This window comes from Sabethes cyaneus, chromosome 1 (genome assembly GCF_943734655.1).
Source record: "Sabethes cyaneus chromosome 1, idSabCyanKW18_F2, whole genome shotgun sequence".
In the NCBI taxonomy this organism is placed as follows: Eukaryota; Metazoa; Arthropoda; class Insecta; order Diptera; family Culicidae; genus Sabethes; species Sabethes cyaneus.
Window position 1 is genome coordinate 162,128,221 of NC_071353.1, and position 24,384 is coordinate 162,152,604.

General features: G+C 46.4%; 2 protein-coding genes across 3 annotated transcripts; both read left to right on the top strand.

Annotated features, from left to right (window-relative positions):
- Positions 1-327: 327 nt before the first annotated feature.
- LOC128732518 (uncharacterized) lies at positions 328-1,457 on the top strand. Its single transcript, XM_053825784.1, has 3 exons — positions 328-922; positions 988-1,222; positions 1,340-1,457. The coding sequence occupies exons 1-3, from the start codon at positions 328-330 to the stop codon at positions 1,455-1,457; spliced, it is 948 nt and encodes a 315-aa protein (XP_053681759.1).
- Positions 1,458-9,403: 7,946 nt separating this feature from the next.
- Positions 9,404-13,316, top strand: LOC128742140 (protein FAN-like). 2 transcript variants are annotated; one of them, XM_053838378.1, is made up of 8 exons: positions 9,404-9,686; positions 9,740-10,214; positions 10,374-10,559; positions 10,871-11,780; positions 11,839-12,271; positions 12,329-12,457; positions 12,522-12,994; positions 13,061-13,316. In XM_053838378.1, the coding sequence occupies exons 1-8, from the start codon at positions 9,673-9,675 to the stop codon at positions 13,159-13,161; spliced, it is 2,721 nt and encodes a 906-aa protein (XP_053694353.1). In that variant the 5' UTR covers positions 9,404-9,672; the 3' UTR covers positions 13,162-13,316. The 2 variants fall into 2 exon arrangements, with proteins under 2 accessions (XP_053694353.1, XP_053694361.1); XM_053838386.1 differs by having other exon boundaries at positions 9,752-10,214.
- The last annotated feature ends 11,068 nt before the right edge of the window (positions 13,317-24,384 follow it).

Here is a 24,384-nt window from a genome sequence, read left to right on the forward strand (position 1 = left end):
AATCGCGACAAACTGTCTCGGAACGGCTGTGGGTTAGGCTATAAAAGTGCCATCGATACCACCGTGCCGTTCATTGTCGTGTACAACGGGGATCCGATCGGTGCGATTCCCTTACCGGACGCGAACCGCGTGTGAATGTGTGTGGTTTAGTTAGTGATCGATTGTCAGACTAAGGACTGTTGTGAAGCCCCAAACCGGTGCCAAGAAATGCAGTGACGTGTGCAGTGTTGTGGAATAAAAAATACCGGTAGCACAGTGTGACCGCGCGCGTACTTTGTACTTTGGATCACGTGTTTTCGTGGATGCAAGAGGATTAAATCACGCACCATGTCGTACATCGGAAATGCCTCGGATGTGGAGCAGGAGAAAAACCTAACCGAATATCGGCGTCAGCGCAGTTCCAGCAGCTTGATGCCGGAAAGCTCCAAATCCGGACGCAGCCCCAAACTTTCCGACGTGCTGTGGAACGACAAACGGGCCAACCAAACCGACGATGACGATTCGGAAGTATCGGACAGTGAAAACTTCCTAGCCAAAGGAGCTTTCCTGCTAACACCATCGCATGAACTGTCGATGGATCGAGCAGCTCTGATCTGCGAAAAGATGAACTTCAAAGGTTGCTTTAGTCTAACGAAAACGGCCACTGGAATACTGTTCAAATTTTCTAATCCAGAAGACTACCAGGCCGTCTTCAAGAAGGGATTCCACAAGGTAACTGGTGCACGATTTTACAAGAAGGTAGCCATTCCTTGTAGGCCACAAAAGACCTTCATGCTCTACGTTTTTGACGTACCGGAGGATGTGCCCGTGGATGACATCCGTCACTCGTTGTACCGATTCAATTCGGTTGTGGAAGTCGTCCGGCTAGTGGTGCACTACCAGAAACAATCCAACTCCCAAGAATCGGAACAAATGCCATCGGGTAAGTGAAACACTTCTTCTCCGGTAGTAACTGAAACTTTTTCCAAGTAAATAATCTTCCCGTAGGCACTGCAACGCCCAAGCCCCAGCTGCCCAAGTTACCCACGGCAAAACCAGTCGACGAGCAAGACGTTGGCCTGCAGCGTGAATCCCCACCGCCGCCCATCCGGATCACGCTTGCCTCAATCGATGAGTATCATCATCTGCTGCAAAATGGGCTTGACTTCTACGGTGCAACATTCTTCCCGACCGAGCCGACGCTTCCGGCCCAGGCCGCCAAAATCGCCACCAAGAAAGGAAGGTACTAGTCTGGCTTTCCTCGCTAACCGCGTGCTGCGCGGTTAATTAGGTGTGCCGAACGCTCTAAAATGTCGTCTTTTCTTCTTCTCCGTTTGGTTTTGTTTTTCTCATTCCACAGCCGCATGATCGACGGCAGCATACCAGGGCGTGTCCGCGAGCTGCTCCCGGTGTTCGACGCCGCTGGATTTAGCAAGATTCCACCGCCGGCTTCCAAGACAATCAAACCGCGCCCATAAGACTTCCCATTCTGGTGTCTCTATAATTACTGTCAATCCTCATATCGTGTCTCTCTTGCGCGTGCACACTTCTTCATGCGCGTTGTTTCTAGCATGAATCCCTGGGATTTGAAAACGCCGATTCGCGAAACTAGTGTTATTGTTAACGGATGAATTTTATATGTTCTATCATTTGTACGAAAGCATGTTACGCTCTAATAGTTCCCATCAATTGTAAGGATTGAGCTGTCTGACAGTTTGATTGAATCCTGCAACAACTTCCCATATGTTTCACAGTTGACTTAACTTTATTTATCACCGATCATAAAATATAATCATACCGTGCGTATATTTATAATAAGCAATCAACAGTTCCTCTGTGTTTAAGCGTTTAGCCTTGATTTTTGTTATTAAATATATTACTGCTGTAGCGAGTTATGCATACATTTAAGAAGCAAACAAACACATATTATAGCTACTTTTTGAAACAGAACCATATCGGTAGGAGCAGTAAGTTTTAATTTTAAGCTTAAAATATTTTTTGCCATAACAATGATGAATGCTGGAAATAAATGCTGATGCTGATGACGATTCTTATACACCGCTTGATTCAGTTGTCATCGTCACCATCAATCCTCGCGTTCCTTTGCTACTTTTCGTCAACTCTTTGTGAGCGTTTCGATCGACACTGGTATACGATCTGGTCGTCATTTAGGTCTTGAACCGCAGCCTTCCGACGTTCGCCAGCTGTTAAATAGTTATTTCTCCATAGTCCAGAGTCCGAAACAGACCTTTCGTTTGCATACGGCAAGTGCACGTACGTATTCTGTAGCAAAGTTCCAGCTCTAAGTCCGTAAAGGATTATCGTTTTTTAGAACGTTAGCTTCGCGCTCTTCATCGAGTTGTTCTGCGGAGGGCTTGAATGCGTTTTTAAATCTGCTTACTCCTGTTTCTGTCTGTTGTGACTAGACATAATGCGTCACATCGGTATCTCGTGTACCTGCAGTTATAAAATAGACCCCACAGTGGTTATTAGCCTCGTATCCAGGAACTCCTATCTCTACCTCGTCGTGGTATCAGCCGAAATACGAGCAATTTTAGTGGAGATTGGGTAAACAACCCCGGTGGAAACTAAGGTCGTATACCAACAGGGAAGGAAGCACCGATGCTTCCGCTGATTGTTGGCAAAAGGAACAGCCTTGCCAGCCGTGAGCGCCTGTCTCGAAGTTAAGGGCGGTGACGACGATGATTTCACTGCACGGTTCCGTACCAGGTATGCGGCTATATCCAAGGTTAGGGGCGGCGTACAATAGCAACGGATCCGGAGCGGGCGGCTGACTTATGAAACTTATGACCAGCGTCTTACCTCGATGCCATCTGGGAAAAACTTTCATCAGGACTCTACATAAACCGGTACGCGCCGGTATCCTGGCAAGAGAGCTGCAGAGTTAAAGATCGAGAAGAGAGAACGCGAATTCCAGCAGTAGATCCTATGGAGAGTGTCCGATGCTAATGACTTGCGGCTAAAATTCGCTGCAGCCAGAAAAATGGCTATCTGTAGTACCGATTTTGCATGGCGGAACATTCGGAAGCACACCTGGAAATTACCTAATGGAGAGGCCTGCTCTCATATCGATGGCCGAAAAGGTGCGATCTTTCCGCGAACCAAACCTCGATTCGAAGCACTATTTCGTAATAAGTAAGATCCGCACCCAGCTGTCCAACGTATTTAAATCGAAATCAATGATTTAAATCGGCGGTTATCTGCGGAAGAAGTTGCTGCAACTTGGAGAGAGCTTGAACGAGTAGTGGAGGTACATCCACGACACGATCGGTACTACAGCGCGAGAAGTGTCGGGTACTACTGTTGCTGCCACTTCCAGTGAGTGGTTTGACGCCAACGAGTGACTGATAAAAAGAATTGAGCCAGAAGCAGGCTTGTCTTTCCACACTCATTGTGCAAAAAGTGCAACTTTTTTTTATTCAACACAATGAGCAGAACTGCTACGACAAATGAAAAATACATCCACACAAAGAGAAACACACCAAAAATAAAGAGAAATATAAACAAAATTTAGTTTCTGATTGTGCGAAAAATGACAGACCTTTTAAATCACTCATACTGAAGTACCTACGTGTGAAGGTGAAACAAAAAGATCCATGTCAGAAGCAACTACACGGGAACATTTTTTGCAACACTTCTTGCACTATTGCCGCTGCGAGAAGCCCGAACAGTGTTTTTTGTGTCCATATCATGAGCAGCCAAAAAGTGTATTAACATTTTGTTGCTCAGTTTACTCCTCAATGAGTAGAACAATGCGCAGGTTGCTGAGCAATTGCGGTCAGTAAAAAAGAGAAAAGTTAAACTAGAACGGAGCAGAATAGATCGCGACTGAGTAAAGTTTGAGTTTTTCTCTTCTTTTTTTATTCTGAGGAGGAATCATCCCTGGCCAGACGTCACATATTGGCTGCAACTGCGACACGCCAAAATTCTCTCCCGTATCCTCTTTCTCAGGTTGTTAGAGGCTGTTGTTGGCGAATACCAGTGCAGTTCTCGAGAGGGACGAGATTCCGGGAATTCAACTTGCAGACCATTTGTTTATAGACTTCAAGGCGGCGTGCGATTCGGTTAAACGAAATGAGCTGAGACGGATTATGCTTGAACATGGTTTTCTATCAAACTGATTAGGCTGATACGTGCTTTCCTGGGCTTCTTTGAGAAGGTAATGGACTATCGAATTTACTGTTCAACATTGCATTGAAAGCTGCTACTCGAAAGGCAGGCGTGCAGAGAAGCGGTACCATCGTCACGAAATCTCATAGGCTCCTAGGGTTCGCGGACGACATCGATATCAGCGGTGTTAACCGTAGAGCTGTGGCGCATCCTAGGGAATATCATAAATTCTTCCAAAACAAAATATATGATAGCTGGTAGAGAGCGTGGTAACTTCGCGTGTTGGAGTTGCGGTGGTGACAGATAGAGATACTTTTAAAGTAGTCGACGAATTTGTTTACCTTAGCTTACTTACTTACTTATGTCTCCAAGTCCGTCGGTCCGGCAGAACAAAGGAATGAAATCAGAGATCTCTACTGCTGACGGTGACCCGCCATAGCTTTTACCTGTCGCCAGGACAGGTCCTCGTTTACAGCCCGGATGTCGTTGGCTAAGCTGCGTCGCCTTGAGCTTCCGGGTCTGCCTCTTCTACGCTGCCCTTGTGGATTCCAGTCGAGTGCTTCCCTCCAGATCTCGTTCGCTCCTTTCCTCAAGGTGTGTCCGATCCACTTTCACCTACGTTCACGAATTTCTGTTGCTATCGGCCGTTGATGACAACGACGATGGAGTTCCTCGTTGGTTATCCACTTGGCAGGTAATCAGGCCCGAATGGTATGTTGCAGGCAATAATTAATAAATACCTGTAGTTTTTGCGTTGTCTCCGCTGCGCCGCTCTACGTTTCGCAGACATACAACAGTACGGATTTCATGTTTGAGAAGAGTTCTAGAGTTTTCGTATGTAGAGTGATCTGGGTTGAGCCCCAAATGTTTCGCAGACCTGCGAAGGCACCCCTGGCTTCTTGATCCGTGTGCCTATATCTGTCTTGGTACTACCATCGGGCGTTGTCTGGCTATCAATATATTGAAAGGCATCCACCTGTTCACTACCATAGGACCTGCTGTCTGGGAGATCTCGAAGAGGTCATTTAACTTGCTCTGCATACCGTTTCGGCGTTATGCGAGCAAGACAATGTCGTCGGTTAGATCGCGGTCATTAGGTTACTCCATCGTTCCAAGGCAATCCTCAATTTGGTCTACTGTCAATCGCTCCGACTAATACTGTAGTGTCTGTCTCGGTTGCCTCCGACCGAGCCCTCCGGAACACGGAACAACGTCCGTAAACGTCTACGTTCGTCCAAAAACTGACTCTTTGTTTTTAGAGCAAGCTTTATCATGCCATGTGTCAGTATACGTGAGTCTCATATTGAGCGATTCAAGATTGCTCTGCTTGTCTCTTACCGTTCGTATGACACATTCTCGCAACACATGCAAAGCAATTTCAGTTACACTGAAACAAATGATTTAGTTTCATTAGATTTATTTTTACGTTAATTCTTCTAACTTCGTACGTTCCCTACAAATACCTCATCCATAACGATGAGAAACAGAAGCGATGAGATAAAATGCCGCTCTGTCTCACACCAGCAGTAACCCTTATAGGCAGTGACGTAGCCAGGATTCTGGTAATTAGTTTGCTGTTGAGAAGAATGTTTTACAGGATTTTTAAAGACTGCATAGCTTTTGGCACTCTCGCATCGAGCCTACTTTTTCCTCCGCAAGACGCTTCGATCAAGGAGAATACGCCGCTCAAAGCTGACGATGTATCAAGCGCTAATCAGACCGGCAGTCCTATTCTTCAGCTGACGAATTTCTCGCCGGATCTCTTCGGCCGGATCGGGAGCAGGCACGCAGTTGTCGTTTGTAGGCACTCCGAGGTTAACTTCCGTTGCGTCTCCTACTGCTATATCGCCGTTGAGGTGCTCATCGAAATACTGCTTCCACCTGTCGACCACCTCGCGCTCTTTTGTGATTAGATTCCCTCTCTCGTCTCTACACATGTCAGGTTTAGGTCTGTAGCCCTTATGAGTTTGGTTCACTTTCTCGTAAATCTAGCGAGTGTCATTAGCCCGGAATAGTTGTTTCAGATCCTCACGATCTTTGTACTCCCTCTGGCGCTTTTTCCTCCTCAGTATCGTGGTCAACTGATTCCGCGCTCGGCAATACTTTGCCTAATTCTCTCTCGTGGATATGCTTAGACAGTTTTTCCAAGCTCTTTTTTCCACTCTATCGCTTGTTGGCATTCCCTATCAAACTAATCATTTCGTGCACCCGAAGTTTCCACTCCTAGCAGCCTCGTTGACGGTCGAGCGTATCATACTCCATCCGTTTTCGAGGGTCAAAGCATCTAGCTCCACAAAAGAAGACAGAGTTCCGTCCAGTACGCGCGCGTAGTTTTCGGCAACTGGCGGGTTGTTAAACCGTCGAGGTATAAACCGTCGATAGTTTTGAGCGCACGTGTACTGCTACCTGCTACTAGGTAATGTCCGAGTCGATATCCGCACCCAGTAGGGAGGGTACGTTGGTGATGTTCGAGAAAACCCGGCTCTCGATGAGAATATGGTCAATTTGGTTCGAAGGTCGTTGGTCAGGTGATCTCCAGGTGGCTTTGTGGGAAAACAAAGTGGTTCTGATCACCAAATCTCGGGAAGCTGCAAAGTTGATGCATCGTTGGCCGTTGTCGTTCGTGTCGTTGTGCAGGCTATGGGGCCCGATCACCGGTCTATGCATTGCTTCCCTGCCGACCTGGGCGTTCATATCCCCGATAACGATCTTGATGTCCTGTCGTGATCAGTTGTCGTACGTTGTCTCCAGCTGGGCATAAAATGCTTCCTTCTCATCGTCGGTTCTACCTTCCTGTGGCCAATATACGTTTATGACGATGTAGTTGAAGAAACGGCCTTTTATCCTCAACACGCACATCCTCTCATTGATCGCTTTCCAGTCCATTACGCGATTCTGCATTTTGCCCAAGACTTGGTCGGTCGCTCCACCACTCTGGAAAAATTGGGCATTGCCGCCACGGATCCTCCACACTTTCTCGCCTTTGCGACAGATCTCCTGCTGTGACACGATGTCAAACTTTCGGTGTTCTAGCTGGTCGAGCAGCACCCTGTCGCCCTGTTGAAAATTTTCAAAGACTATGAGAGATACAAAACGATGTGTTATTCAAAGGCGCACTCATCAAAAATATACTTGTGCTTCAGTTTTAGCTTAGTGTATTGTTGTTCTGCATTGAAATTTTCTTTAAAAATGCAAGCCAAAATATTTCGGGAGGGGCCAAGGCCCCCAGGCCTTTTTTTAGAAAATATGGCATCTCTGCGTCGAACAGGCAACCTGAAGAAGGCACTATCGCGAAGAACTCGAGGGCGGACGTTGATATTTAATTCGCCGAGAAGCGTGGATGTGGATGTGATTGGTTAGCAGATCAGGAAAGCTCTCGCCTCACTTGCAGTGAGTCAAGTCCTATAAGCTGTGCACGACTTTCATTCAACTTGGCAGCTGGTGTGGATTATTGCAGGGTAACCGCCAAAGAGCATATCGCACAAATCTTCGTTGGACAGCTTCGATCCTGTGTACTCCGTTGAGGTAATGAGGGTTCCAAACTACCGAGCAATATTCAAGAACTAAACGAACGAGTGAACAGTAGAGAGATTTCAGGCAGTAAATGTTCGTAAAATTCCTAGACACTCTCATTATGAATCCCAAGCAACGAGATGATTTGGCTACTACATAGAAAGTATGCTGTTTAAAAGATTTTGGTCGTCGCGGTGTATGCCGAGATCTTTAACACATGTTTCCCTATTGATTGCGTTACCTGCTAGGTGATAGTCGAATCGAATTGGCATTTTTCTTCGTGTGAAAGTGATGACTGAGCACTTATTGGAGTTTAAGCTCATACGGTTAGTTTGGCACCACTCAGCAAAATCGGTTAGTTGACGTTGAAGAAATAGAGCGGTGGTCTGAATTACAAAGAATATTTTAAGGTTATCGGCAAAAGATAACCGCGGGTATTCAAAAGAGAAGTTCACATCGTTGAAATAAAGTAAGAATATTAGAGGTTTGAGATGGCTACCCTGCGGAATTCCGGAAGTGGCAAAGAACTCTTTGGAGTTACAGTTGCCTATCTTGACTGACAAACACCGATCTCTTAGGTACGACTGGAACCAACGTAAAACGTCAGGTCCAAACCTTACACAAGAACGCCTCGTACTGAGCCTCGATGAGCTGGACTATATAGCTTATCTGGAACTCCTCTACGCCTAAAAGCGCCTCGGATGTTTTCGTGGTTGAGACGGTCGAACGCCTTTTCGAAGTCAACGAACACCAGCAGAAGAGAGTCCTGGAATTCGTTGATCTGCTCCAATATAATGCGGAGCGTTGTGATATGGTCTACACATGATCGGTTAGCACGGAATCCAGCTTGCTGCCGCCGGAGAGTAGCGTCGACCTTTTTCTGGATCCGGTTGAGAATTACCTTACAGAGAACTTTGAGAGTAATACAGAGGAACGTAATGCCACTAAAGTTACCGCACTCAGTTAGGTCTCCTTTTTTTTAGGGACTAATATGCTCTGCATCCAGTCCATCGGAAAAGTAGCGGTTTCCCACATATTGCTGAAAAGCTGATGCATCATCTAGGCAGACAAAGATGGGTCAGCCTCGAGCATCGCGGCTAAAATACGGTCTATCCCTGGCGCAATTATGGATTTTACACTTTTGATGGCAGCTACAATTTCTTCCAGTGACCTTCCAGAGTCCAGACTTTCTACAGTTCTACTGTCCAGACCCTCTGCAGTTCGTTGAATCGTTGACTGGCAGCTTAGTCTTAGCCGATCTGGTCCGCGCTCGCTCAGTGCCGGCTTTCGCCTCTCTCCGCTCGTCGATCTTTCCTGCAAGTTTCATCCGAAATCCACTTTCTCCGCCAGCTGTGCGTATTGCCGTGGGTTTCGTCACTGATCGTGATGAAGGCGTTCTTGACGCCAATCCATTGCTCCTCGACAGTTCCATCGGGTGGCAACTCCGAGGCTCGGGATTCAAGCTGTTCGACAAGGGCCCTTTTCACCTCAGAATCGGCGGACGTCGTGACGACACCCTACAAGTATAAATAGCACCACCTTTTTCAAGTCCAGAAAACCGATAACGTTAGAGAAAAGTTAAACAGAATTGGGCTGAAAGTGCGCTCATGTACCCTACAGCGAAGGAATCAGGCGAAAAATGCGCTGCCAGCAGCGGGCGAAAGCGGAAACAGCTGACAAATTGCATTGCATGTTGCATTTTGCAATCCGAAATCGCCGCCTACCTGTCATTCGCCAGCAGCAGCAGACCAAAACCCAACAGATGATTGTTGATTTTTATCCTGCAGAAAAGTGTAAAAAACACCGGTTTATTTTGTGATTGTATTGCGAAACTGGCTAAACACGGACTGGGTTGAGCAAGCTAAATTCCACCACAGTGCGAAACATATGCGTTCACCGATGGCTGCTGATTAGTTAGTTTTTTTTGTGTGTTCCGGTTGTGTAGCTGCTGTATAGGTACACAGTTTTAGTCAGTGCGAAGATCAAGTTCATTGAGTACATGCAAGTACACCATTTGCACGCAAACGTCTGCGTTGATTCCAAGTTAGAATGGAGAAGGAAAGGTAAGTCTATTTTAGTTGATTAAGTTTTCTAATGTGATTATGTTATGACGAAGACGCATTCGCAGGTTCTCACTACTGCTGCTAGAGCCGGGTGAAATCTATTTCGAAGATTTCTCCGTCGATCTACTACCGACGCACGATGGACATAGTTCCAGCAGAAGCAAGCCTTCTTCCTCAATGCCAACCGCGACGACGATTGGTCGTCTGAAAATGTGCTCGAAATCGGTGGTCTTCGAAGCGAAAGACAACCTAAGGCTGCCACTCATCAAAGTAGCCTACAAAGACTGCCTGCAGATCCGTCGCTGGGAACCGTCCAGTCTCAGCTCGTCGGACTGCAACGTACTGGCCATCGAATGCAGTCAGTACACGGAAATGCTCAACGAGAATGTAGTTCAGCCCTATCAGTTCCGCCAGGAACGTCGCACATTTCTGTTTAGCTTTCACTACGCCAAACTGGAGGACTACCTCCAGCAGCTGTGCCAGCTTCATCGCGCTTCGACCTTGCATGCCTACGAGCAGAACAGTATGGTAAGTGTGCGCGACCTCGGTTCAATTTGATAATTTTTCGGCGCTGCGTACAGAGTTTGATAACGCATTTTATTCTGCTGCCGCTCAAGTGAATCGTGATTTGTTCTCATTTCCCTAAGTAGGTATGTGTTTATAATATAATGTGACTTGTTGTTCCAGATCGCAACCATCGTGTTCTCGCGCCACAACCGGGTGAAATTTAATCCCCTGTGGTTGGAGAACCTGTACGAGAAAATCATCGTCGACTACCAGGTGGACGAAATTAATCCTCTCGTGGTGAATCCCGGCCGGTTGCTCTTGACGAATGTCTTTGTCTACTTTCAACCGTACAACAACATTCAAACGGTGAGTCACTATACGCTATACTATGCCTGCCTACTGCGACGTGATGACGACCAGTCAGTACAGAATGGGATTTTTAAGTTTTGTTTTTACATTTTTGTTTGTATTTTAGTAATTCTTTTGTGCATTGAAATTTATTGCACGTGACAATGAAAATGCAAAAAAAGTACGAAATAGATTAACCTTTCCGATGAAAAAAATAGTTACGTGACAGAATTTGTTCTTTAACATAAAATAGAACTTCGTCAATTTAAACACAAGTTAAACACAAGCAATTTCAATCAAAGCAACCAATTTTTCACCTCTCATTGCAGTACCCCGTGCTGAAAATTCGTCTGAAATCGATTAAAAGTTTCCTCAAGCGTCGGTTTTTGCTGCGCCACGTCGGCCTAGAGCTCAAGTGGTCCCAACCGGGGGAACGTGAACGTCTGCTGTACGTATCGTTCCGCGGGCAGCCGGAGCGAGACGATTTTTACGCCAACGTGCTGGAACAGGAGGACTTTTCCGTTGTCGAACAAATTCCGGAAAGCATAACCTTAAAGTGGCAAAATGGACTCATCTCGAACTACGACTATCTGCTGTATCTGAACAGTTTGGCCGATCGGACGTACCAGGATCTGACGCAGTATCCGGTGTTTCCGTGGGTGATCAGCGATTACAGTTCGGATCGGTTGGATCTGAACGATCCGGTCGTCTATCGGGACCTCACCAAACCGATCGGAGCGTTGAACGAGGAGAGATTACAAAGACTGAGGGAGCGCTACGAAGAGATGGGTGAACCGAAGTTTCTGTACGGTTCGCACTATTCGGCTCCCGGACTGGTTCTGTTCTACCTGGTGAGGAAGTATCCCAAGTTGATGCTTTGTCTGCAGAACGGCCGATTCGATCATCCCGACAGGATGTTCAACAAGGTCGAGGATGTGTACAGTAACTGTCTGAACAATATGGCTGATTTTAAGGAACTGGTTCCGGAGTTTTATGACACGGAAAACAGGGGAGATTTTCTGGTGAATAAGATGAAGATCAGTTTCGGTCAGCGCTTTGATGGGACCCCCGTAAATAACGTACAACTGCCAAAGTGGTCCGACGGTTCGCCGGAGAAATTTGTACGCTTACTAAGGGATGCCCTGGAGTCGGACTTTGTATCCGCCAATTTGCACCATTGGATTGATCTGATTTTCGGTTACAAACAGAGGGGCGAAGAAGCCGTTAAAGCAAACAATTGTAAGTATAAATGCTTGAAATGTTCAAAATCACCACACTAACAGCTTTAAATTTGCAGTATTCTACTACCTGTGCTACGAAGGCTCGGTGGATTTGGACCAAATCAAAGACCTGGCGAAACGGCACGCACTCGAGGTACAGATATCGGAATTTGGACAAATTCCAAAGCAACTCTTCCGGACGCCACACGTTTCGAAGTTGCTCAAAATTGAGACTCCTCTAAATAGCGGTAGTATTCTATCGCCAACCGACGGTGAAGTGCGAATCGAACTGGATGCCCAGTATCACTCCCACAAGGACGAAATCACTTCGCTGCTGCTGGAGGAAACGATGGGTAGCATCTTCACGACCAGCAAGGACGGCACCTTTAAGTGTTACAGTTTGACCGAGCGGCGACAGACACGCAGCGTCCAGATCAGCGATATGCCACTGAGCGCGGCCCGGATGACCAGCGAGAAGTCCATGATTTTAGGATGTTGGGATAATAGCATGTAAGGCTGGACCATTAGTTCAAAATTTTAAATGAAACTCACCGCTTTTTTCTGCAGAATAATTTACAATTTAGACTACGGAAGAATTTCCCAGGTGATACCAGCCCATGACGACGCGGTTTCCTGTTTGTCCAGTGTGAACGGAAGTGATTTGCTGGTGTCCGGAAGCTGGGACTGCAGCGTGAAGTCAGTACTCCTATCAATGCTCACGAATTACTCTGGTCATTAAAACCTTTTCACTTGTTTCAAGGATATGGAACAACTTCCACATCGATGCGGTGATCGGCTACCTATCGCTGGAGGATAAGATCGTTTGTTTGGACACCTTCCAGGCGGGTAACAGTCTGAAAGTAGTGGTTGGCGCTGCCAGTGGAGAGGTCTACCTCTGGAAAGTAACGCTGAAATGTAACAGCCGGCGGCAGCCGATCGATGTCGACGGGCAGGAACACAGCGTGGTCGTTCTGCACCGAGATGGGGGCGTTTGTGCGGCCCGATTCAATCGAACCTGTTCGCTGATCGTGAGCTGCGGGGAGGATCGTATGTTCAACATAGTGGACATCGAAACCGGAATGGTGATATTCAAGCGGGAAATGGCGAACGTGATAGGGACCGTTTGCTGGACGAAGGACGACAAGTATCTGCTGCTGGGCGACCGGGACGGTGTGCTCTACGTGTGGAATATGCTCGATGGGGTGATACAGAGGGAACTTGCGGTGCATTCCGGTAAGTGGCGTGTGCGTCACCACATTCCTCTGTGTGACTAAATGAGTAATGTTTGCCGATTCACAGGTGGCGTTTACTGCATCGGAAGCACTCGACAGGGTCAGATTATAACCAGTGGAAAAGACGATCGGGACTATTGTGTCAAAATATGGAGGTGCAATTTGTGAGTATGAGTTTGAGGCCGAGTGCCTATTTCTCTTTGTTTAGCTTGTGTTTACGAACAAAGTCAGCATTTCGTCCGTTGACAAGAGTTTTTACAGTGTTGTTTTATGTTCCTTTTGTATGTCTGTAGCAAATAGTAAAGAATCTCGTCTACTAGTTTATTGTGACAATCTATAAAGTAATATCTGTAATTGTTTTTGGTTGAAGTTGTTTTGAAGAAAGTCCACACTCAAAGTACTAGATATACAACTAGAAAAGAAATATTCTTGTTTAGTTTAAAACTTGTCGGTTAAGAGGTATATTTCTCTCTCTCACTATTTCCCTCTCATAAACACCTTCTTTCTCACTTTTTCTCTTTCTCAGACAAGTAAAGCAAAGCCTTGGGTTGCTTAAACCGTCATTAGACACTACCCTTCTTTATCAACAGACTTGCCGGGCGGCTGTTAGAGTACAGGAAAATTACGGGGCCAGTGTAACGATCCTACTGACTCTATCTAGCAAGCACCGCCTAGCCGAGATTCGAACATACGACGACTGGCTTGTTAGACGCGCATCGTACCTCGAAGCTAACTGGGCGGTTGGGCTCTTTCGCTCACACTCTTTTTTTTCTCTCTCACCATCTTTTATATTTATCGTTAATCACTAATTCATCATGTAACTTGTGTAAGGTAGATTGCTTCCTCGTGATGCTTCATGATTAAATGAATTACAAGCTTGAATGTCTGTCCCCTAGGTTAATGTGGTCGTCAAGTTGAGAGCAGTTACAAGCTGTAATGTCCATCATCAGCAAGTATGGATCGTGAAGCCCTATCAATAGCTTAGAGTGCTTGCTCTGTGATGAGTAAATGCGCCGAGCTGCTCGCCGTTCTCCGTACCAAGACTGATTTAGCCACACGGATCAGGAAGGCCACGGGCGCCTTTGCTGGTCTGCGAAACATTTGGTGCACAAACCAGATTACTCTACGCACGAAAACCCGAATCCTTAATTCAAACTGTTGTATGCCTGCGAACCATGGTGCACATCAGCGAAGACAACGCAAAGGTATTCATTAACCGGTGTCTGCGATTCATCATTCGTGCCTGGTGGTCTGACAACTGGATATCCAATAAGGAACTGCATCGTCGGTGTCACCAACGGCCGATAGTCACAGAAATTCGTGAACGAAGGTGAAAGTGGAGCGGACACACCTTGAGGAAAGGAGCAAACGAGGTCTGCAGCGAAGCACTCGACTAGAATCCACAAGGACAGCGTAGAAGAGGCAGACCCAGAAGACAACGACATCCGGGTTGTAGACGAGAACCTGTCCTGGCTACAGGTAAAAGCCATGGCGGCTAACCGTCAGCAGTGGAGATCTCTGATTTCATCCCTTTGTTCTGCCGACCCGGCGGACATGGACACAAAAGTAAGTAATTAAGTTTAAGCACAAATACGACTACTGCCCAAGACTTTTGTCAAAATCACCGTCGGGGACTATAAAGCTCAGGTTAGTCAGGAGCAAGAATTTCAAGTTTTAACCGGTAATTGGACGGGTCAGCGCACACCCGCAGACGAACGAGAACGGCGTAAGACTTGTCGACTCACCGCCTCCAAGAACATGACCGTACATAATACCTTTTTCCAGCACAACCTTTACCATTGGTACACCCAACCAGGCGGCGAACACGTTCTGATAGATAATCGGCACTTTTCAGAGGCTGTTGGAGTGCTGTTAAAACAGCTATGCTGTTAGCGGAGAACTTGCTAGGACTTTTGGCGCCAGTTTGGTTTAACGAGAAGTGCCAGTAGATATGGGTATGAAATGGAGAGAGTTACCTGGAAGGAGCGTCAAACATAGCTCTGGCTCTCTCAAGCTCCCACCTGGCGCCTCCACGCAGATCTAAGTCAAATGATGACGATCAATGGCCTTACACGGAAATGCTTCATGTACTTACTGAAGCAGCCAAGCTAGGAGGTGCGAACTAGAGCGCCTGTTCTCCAGGTGAGGGGCGGCTTACACAGTGTCTGTCTCGTAACGGGCGGCTGAATATGAAATGCTGTATCCCGCAAGCTATACCTAAGATGGCAGACCCATCAGCGGGATATAGGTATCGCGACCTCGGTGAGGTAGTATACCGAAAACTCAATTACCACGAACAACGAACAAAGAAATTCAGGACGAAACAATCGGTATAGGACACGGCAAGGGACAAGGAAACGATTAAGGGATAATGATTGGAAACTTGGTACCTGGAATGTCCGAACTCTCCCTGAACCGGCACGGGCTGGCTTGCTTGCTCGAGAGCTGCATCAGCTCGGAGTGGAGATCGCTGCTATTCAGGAAGTTCGGTGGTCAAATTCCGGAGAAAGGGAGGTCCGTGCAGTATACCCTTTTGTAGGCACTTCTTTCAAGTACCACATGTACTACAGTGGTGGTAAAAAAGCAGAACATGGAGCCGATTTCGTAGTGTTGGGAAAACAAAAGCAACCAGTGATCGGGTGGAGGCCCGTAGATGACCGTATATGCGTGTTGAGGATTGCAAATTCTTCAACTACAGCCTAATCCACTTACACGCACCGAAAAATGATAAATCCGATGATGCTAAGGACGAGTTTTACGACAGGCTTGAGAGGACCCAAAACACGACGTGAAAATCATCATCGGAGATGCAAATGCGCAGATCGGGAGGGAGGAATTTATCCGTCCAGTCATTGGAAGACATAGCCTTCATCTGTCGACCAAGGATAACGATCTGCGGCTCATTAATTTCGCCGCGGCCAGAGGAATGGCCATCTGTAGCACCTACTTTCCACGTTTGAAAATTCGGAAACACACCTGGAGGCATCCAAATGGAGACTCTAGCTCTCAGATCGATCATGTCTTGATTGACGGTCGACACTTTTAGAATGCTAACGATCAGACGTCTGTTCAGGAACCAAATACCGACTCTGACCACTAACTCGTAGTGAGTGAGATTCGCGCTAGTCTGTCGAACACGGCGAAAGCTTGCACTGAGGACACCGCGACGCGTGGAAGACAGCATAACAGCTGGTTTGATGCCGAATGCCAGAGAGTGACAGACGAAAAGAACCAGGCCAGGAGTCGCATGCTCACTGTGGCAACGCGTCAAAACAGAAAGAGGTACAGAGAGACTAGAGCTGCGGAAAAAAGAATCCATCGTCTAAAGAAACGCAAGTACGAGGAGCACGTGCTCGCCGGCGCAGAGGAGCGATACGCCAGCAACGACACACGAAGTTTCTATAAAACGGTGAGATTCAAGAGTTTTGCCATGCCTGTGATGTGCAATGATAGTGCTGCCAATCTGCTTACCGACAAAACGGCGGTAGCAGCCAGGTGGAAGGAGCACTTCCAGCCACTGTTGAATGGAGAGGTAAATGCGGAGATCAGCAAGGACAGGATAGGAATTGTAAGCGATGGTCTTCTAAAAGCGGGAAGCGAGCGGCTGTACGAAGCAATCCACCGGATCATTGTCAGAATCTGGGAGGAAGAACAAATGCCGGAGGAGTGGTTGGATGGCCTCATTTGCCCAATTTTCAAAAAGGGCCATCGACTGGAGTGTAAAAACTATCGAGGAATTACATTGCTCAATTCTGCCTACAAGGTGTTTTCCCGTATCCTGTTCTGCAAACTGAGACCGTTAGCGGAGTCCTTCGTCGGCGAGTACCAAGCTGGTTTTCGTGAGGCTCACTCCACAACGAATCAGATGTTTACCCTGCGTCAGTTGCTAGACAAGTTCCGGGAGTACAACTTGCAGACACACCATCTGTTTGTGGACTTTAAAGCGGCGTACGATTCAGTTAAACGAAATGAGCTGTGGCAGATAATGCTAGAACATGATGGTTTTCGAAACGAAAACCGAACGAACGAAACTAGTTACGCTAATTCGTGCGACGCTGGACGGATCCAAATCATGCGTTAAAATAGCGGGTGAGACCTCCGCTGTTTTCGTAGCGTTGGATGGACTGAAGGAAGGGGATGCACTCTCTAACCTGCTTTTCAACATTGCCTTGGAAGGTGCATTACGAAGGGCAAACGTGGAAAGGAATGTAACTATCATCACGAAATCTCACATGCTTCTTGGTTTTGCGGATGACGTCGATATCATCGGAATCAACCGTAGAGCATCAGTGGAAGAGGCCTTCAGGCCTTTTAAAAGGAAAGCGGCGAGATTGGGACTTACCATTAACACCGCCAAAACGAAGTACATGGTTGCTGGTAGGGAACGTGAGAGCCCAAGTGGTCTTGGTGCCGAGGTGGAGTTAGATGGGGAACGATATGAAGTAGTGGAGGAATTTATATACCTTGGTACACTCGTGACATGTGACAACGATGTAAGCCGCGAAGTGAAACGACGAGTTGCAGCCGCGAATCGGACTTTCTACGGATTACGTAGCCACCTAAAGTCCCGTAGTTTGCAAATTCGCACAAAACTGGCGCTCTACAGAACACTAATCCTCCCGGTGGCCCTTTACGGACACGAATCATGGACGCTAAAGGAAGCTGATCGGCAAGTGCTTGGGGTTTTTGAGCGTAAAATTCTGCGATCTATACTTGGTGGCAAAATGGAAAATGGAGTGTGGAGCAGACTCATGAATCACGAGCTGTACCAAGTATACAAATATGCTGATATACCCAAGTAACAAAGTTCATTTTAAGGTGCACTTGAAGAGGTTTCCAGCATTTTCTTCTTAAAACCGATCATAAAACTTATAATTCTACAAAATTGCGATAAAACAGCCATAAAACCCTTACAAAACTAGGGAGGCCCACACTAAAGAAGGTTCTCAAGAATAATTCCAAAGGTCCTTTTAAAACTTGTAATTTTTATCGATATCTATTTATAGTGACTTTTAAGAGTCGCTTGAAACTAAAAGAAGACCACCACAAGTGTTGCTGATTTTATGGTTGTCTTCTCAAAGAACGCTTGCAAGACATCATACACTTTTCGCAGACTTAAAGTTTTTAATTGACTGAGAGCTATAAGAGAAAAAAGCATTCACAGATATTACTTTTCCAAAATGGATATAGATGAAAATTGAAAATAAAAATGGTAACAAAAGCAGCTGCTTTGTTGTCCATAAATAAAAAAAATTTCATGCCACGCTCAGTTTGTCGATGTTTTGTGACATTAAAGTTAGAAAATTTTAACGCGCCGGTTATTTTTGCTAGATTATCAATAGTCAATAGTATCAATAAAAAGTTGATTGCTACCAAATTTTTAACAAATTGCGGCAAAAAGCCTATTATATGTTCAAACATTTATTTAAAAAGATAAGATCACTTATGGTATTGCAAAACACCATGTTTATAAACGCCTACATGCAATTGGCTACAATTTCAAAAGTAGTCCAAAATAGCCCTGTTCGCCATTTTTTCAATGGTTTTATCTAAATCAACCAGAAAGCAATTCGTAGACTAATATTTCTTACACAAGACAAAGAAAACTTTTCCAAGAGGGCAATAAGTTTATCTATACTTATTGCATTCTTGAAGAAGACAAGCTGCGCTTGAATAAGAATTGTTAGATTCACTTAAGGGAACCAAGCTTGTTCGCAACCATTCTAGTATAAACAAAGAAAACGTCAACGACGTGTCGATGTTTGTGCTGGAAATTCATATACTTCCCCTTAGCGCGATAATTTTTAAGTACAGCAGACATGTTGATTGTCAATATAAATTGATTTTCAAAAGAGGACTGCACGACAGTTCCATGCGGAAAATTTATTCTACAGAATTTTCTATACACTTTATATTTACCATCGCTTTTACAAAATACGCTTCAATTACTTCGATCCCTTCAATCATTTTCCAAACAAAGATACTAGTTACATAGATGTCATTCAGTTTAAAAAATACAAACAACTCTAAAGGAAACCCGCACCGTCTCCGGCAAAACACAATCGAACCAAATTTATCTAATTATGTACAAATCTACTACTGATAAATCATCACCGGCACCGTTATTCCCCAGCTCTGTTGCTCTCGTCATTCATTTTGTGACTCCGCTGATTGTTTATATGAAAGAGTTTTCAAAATATTGGGCCGATTTTAGCTTAATTTCCGTTTGAAAGATCCATATTTTTTCAATTTTCTCCAGGTTCAGACATCCGTTTTGACAGATCAGTTGTTTACGCTAGAATGTTCTTTCTTAAGAGTATGATTTCTCTTTCAAGAATACACGGTTTTAAGAGAGTTTAATGGCAGTATTGTTGAGATAAAACAATCTTGCAGAAGAATGTCATAAATTTTTCTCAAATCTATTGCTAAGCTTTAAGGAGCGTCGTTTTTAAGCGTCAATCAAGTATCCCTTAAAACTGCTTATAAGGTGAATTACACTTATTGATAAGTCAGTTTTATGAGTGTTTCTTCAAGTCTCCTTCAGTCATACTTCAGAAATATTAATCAAATAAGATAAAATTCACTTGGGGAAAATCATTATAAAATCTGATACACTTAGCAATGCTCTGATAAAACTACTATAAGAAATGAATAAGACCAATTGGCTTTTGGATTGTATAAGCTCTTGCCTCGGAAAGGCGCAGCAACCCAGAAGGGGGAGCTGCCAAAGCTCCGACTCCTGGTCTGGGAGTCGTGGAGTGGGCACGGAAGGCCTCTTTTGCTTCCGAGTCCCAGGGCGTTGTGGTTACGGAGGAGATTTCGGATGTGTGGACTGACCTATCACAAAACGTACCTTTTCTGGTTAGTTTATTCGACGTAAACGGAGGGGATGGTTGCCGTTGGCTACACGTTGATTGGTCGTAGTTGGCGTGGCCAGATTTTACGATGGTCTGGTTACGTCTAGTGTGCCGCAAAGCAGGTCACTCGACGCTTCGCTGAGGTTCGGTGAGGTTATGTTTAAAGCTGCTGACTGGATAACGATCACCGTGATTCCGTTTCCACGAGATCGGTGTTTACGGTGTTGAATAAAGGGAGTGCCTGCGGCCCAGGAGTCCCCCAAACTGCTCCCGTTATGGACCGGATAGTCCACGATGCTGGTCAATCTCCGAGTAGCTGGTGCGTGCGTGACGAGGATGAGATTAGCGGCTTTGGTAACGTCTGCCGCGATCCAGTTTTTAACGGACTGGTTGTCCGCTGTGCTGATTGGGCCCTCCAGGTAAATTAGTCCAGTGCCGGAGGTTCTGTGATGACGTTCCGGCTCGTCGAAGAAACTTGAAGAAGCCGGGCTCGTTCTAACGTGGCCAAGCCACTCACTTAATAACGCTCGCCCATGCGAAAGAGGTGCGTTCGCTTCGATGTCTCGATCAGCACTCACCAGCTGAGCCTCGGTTCGTCAGCTCGGGATCGGCTTTTCGGTAAAACTCTCCACACAGCCGACTTCCTGGCTCAATCAGACAGTTCAGTGGAATAGCTCACCGTCGCGCCCTCTGCATGTAGAAATGCCGAACGTGCCGTATTCACCACCCCGTACAATCCGATTTTAAGCTATCTGTACATAATTAGGGCCCTACATTGCCACAAAAAATAAAGTTACCGACGAACGGTAACAATTGTTACTTCTTACTTGGGATAGTGAAGGTAGCGCAATGTGGCAGGCTGGACACGTGGCCAGAATGCCTGACGAAAGAGTAGCCAAAACTATTTTTAGCAGAGAACCAGGAAGAGGCCGTAGACTCCGAGGCAGACCTCGCACCCGGTGGGTGTGTGCTGTCGAACACGACGCACGTTCAGCTGGTGTTCGTGGGGATTGGAGAACGGTACTGGAGCTCCATAATTCGTTCGGCGCCGGATCGGTAACGGACCGTTGCTACTAAAGTAAAGTAAGTAATTAACGTGCAGAGCCCTCACTCTGGGGGTACCGATGATGACAGACAACTTTTACGAGCAGTTTAAGCGGAAATACGACTGTCAGAAGGAAGAATTTAAACGGATAATTGGACGGTTCAGTGCACACCCGCAGACGAACGAAAACGGCGTAAGACTTGTCGACTTCACTGCCTCCACGAACATGACTGTAAATAGAACCTTTTTCCAGCATAACCTCCACTACACCCGGCAAGAATCACAAATTGACCACCTGCTGATAGATAATCGGCACTTTTCAAAGGCTGTTGGAGTGTCGTTAAAACAGCTACGCTGTTAGCGGAGAACGTCTTAGGTCGTGTGGCACCAAATCGATGCGGGCATTCAAGCAGGAAGTTGACATCGTTGAAGTAGACGAGGAAGAACAAAGGTACGGGATGGCTACCTTGTGGAATTCCAGAGTTAGCAGTGAAAGGTCATTCCAAAGAATGAAAGTTGTCGCTCGTAGTAGCGTTTTCTGGCCAAAAATGGACTACGCATTCATTTTGCCGCATTCCGGACAGTGTGAAATTCAGCATCTGCGAATAGCGCCATATCACCCACAGACCAATGGTCAAGCAGAAACATTCGTTGATACAGCCAAGACACTACAATTATTCCTTTAAACAGAAACTTTAAGCACTGATGCCTTGTCGAGAGACGCGGACAATCTTCAGCCTACTTCAACCACCGAAACGTCAGTCGGCTACATGAATTAGCAGCAAAGCAAAGTAAAAGCCTTGGGTTTATACCGTCTTTAGACATTACCCTTCTTTATCGACAGACTTCACAGCCGCCCATTAGAGTACAGGAAAATTACGGGGCCAGTGCAACGATCCTATGGACTATCGAGCAAGCACCGCCTAGCCGAGATTCGAACATACGACTGGATTGTTAGACCAGCATCGTGCCTTGAATCTAACGGGGCGGTGAATCATGCAGCATGAATCAGCAGTAGAGTGAGCAATTCAACACGAAACATGGAACAGTTCTCCGTTCGTTTCAAGCCGGAGACAAGGTTTACGCCAAGATATATTGCCAAGAAGTGGATCTGGTCCGTAGTAGAAGCTTCAATAACTTTTGACAACGTACACTACAACGTATTGCTAGAAGTTCAGCACTGAAGGCACAAGCTGATACGGTCCCATGTAAACCAGCTGCAAGCACCGTGAAGTAGAGGCTAATCCGCCGGAGTCGACAAGTTAGCTGAGCATTCTAATGGACATGTACGTACTTTATCTTGTACCAGCAGCAACCATGCCTGACACAATATTTCGAGCACCTGTTCTTCCGGACGGTCCAGAAGATCCAGTTGAGCGAACTGTTTAAAACCCAATAATTGCAGAAACTTTGGAGTTACCAACTGAATCACTTACTTACTTACTTTACTTTAGTGGCAACGGTCCGTTGCCGATCCTGCGTCAAACGAATTATGGTCCTCCAGTACCGTCGGTCCTGGGCTGCCGTTCTCCAATCCCCACGAACACCAGCTGAACGTGCATCGTCTTCGATAGCACACATCCACCGGGTGCGGGGTCTACCTAGGAGTCTACGAGCTCTTCCTGGTTCTCTGCTGAAAATAGTTTTGGTTACTCTTTCATCGGGCATTCTGGTCACGTGTCCAGCCCACCGCAGCCTGCCACATTGCACTACCTTTACTATATCAGCATATTTGTATACTTGGTACAGCTCGTGATTCATGCGTCTGCGCCACACTCCATTTTCCATTTTGCCACCAAGTATAGATCGCAGAATTTTACGCTCCAAACCCCCAAGCACTCGCCGATCAGTTTCCTTTAGCGTCTATGATTAGTGTCCGTAAAGGGCCACCGGGAGGATTAGTGTTCTGTAGAGCGCCAGTTTTGTGCGAATTTGCAAACTACGGGACTTCATATCGTTCCCCATCTAACTCCACCTCGGCACCAACACCACTTGGGCTCCCACGTTCCCTACCAACAACCGTTTGGCGGTGTTAATGGTAAGTCCCAATCTCGCCGCTTCCCTTTTAAAGGACCTGAAGGCCTCTTCCACTGCTCTACGGTTGATTCCGATGATATCGACGTCATCCGCAAAACCAAGAAACATGTGAGATTTCGTGATGATAGTTCCATTCCTTTCCACGTTTGCCCTTCGTAATGCACCTTCCAAGGCAATGTTGAATAGCAGGTTAGAGAGTGCATCCCCTTGCTTCAGTCCATCCAACGTCACGAAAGCAGCTGAGGTCTCACCCGCTATCCTAACGCATGATTCCGTCCGTCCGTCCAGCGTCGCACGAATCAGCGTAACGAGTTTCGTCGAAAAACCATGTTCTAGCGTTATCTGCCACAGCTCATTTCGTTTAACTGAATCGTACGCCGCATGAAAGTCCATAAACAGATGGTGTGTCTGCAAGTTGTACTCCCGGAACTAGTCTAGCAACTGACGCAGGGCAAACATCTGATCCGTCGTGGAGCAACCCTCACGAAAACCAGCTTGGTACTCGCCGACGAAGGACTTCGCTTACGGTCTCAGTTTACAGAACAGGATACGGGAAAGCACCTTGTAGGCAGAATTGAGCAATGTAATTCCTCGATAGTTTTTACACTCCGTTCGATGTCACTTTTTGAAAATTGGACAAATGAAGCCATCCAACCACTCCTCCGGAATTTGTTCTTCCTCTCAGATGCTGACAGTGATCCGGTGGATTGCTTTGTACAGCCGCTCGCTCCCCGCTTTTAGAAGTTCAGCCGGGATACCGTCCTTCCTAGCAGCCTTACCGTTTTTCAGCTCACTGATTGCCTTTTTAACCTCCTCCTGTGTTGGTGGGTCCACAGCTTGACCATCACTTACAATTCCAATCCTGTCCCTGCTGATCTCCGCCTTTACCTCTCCATTCAACAGTGTCTGAAAGTGCTCCGCCGTTTTGTCGGTAAGCAGGTTGCCAGCACTATCATTGCACCTCACAGGCATGGCAAAATTCCTACATCTCACCGTTTTATAGAAACTCCTTGTGTCGTTGCTGGCGTATCGCTCCTCTGCGTCGGCGAGCACGTGCTCGTCGTACTCGCGTTTCTTTAGACGAGGGATTCTTTTTTCCGCAGCTCTAGTCTCTCTATATCTCTCTGCTTTGACGCGTTGCCGCAGTGAGCATGCGTCTCCTGGCCTGGTTCTTTTCATCCATTACTCTCTGGCATTCGGCATCAAACCAGCTGTTACACTGTCTTCCACGCGTCGTGCCTACCACCTCTCTCGCAGCTGTATCGATGACACCATGGATGCCCATCCTCCACAGCCCATTTATATCTTCTTCTTCTACCTGCTGTTCTGCGATTCGTTGGTCAAGCTTCCTGGCGTACTCCGCTGCTACGCCGTCTGCCGTTAACCGCTGGATGTTGAAAAGCAGCGTCCTCTCAGTGCGAGTCCTCTCACTACGAGATAGTGGTCAGAGTC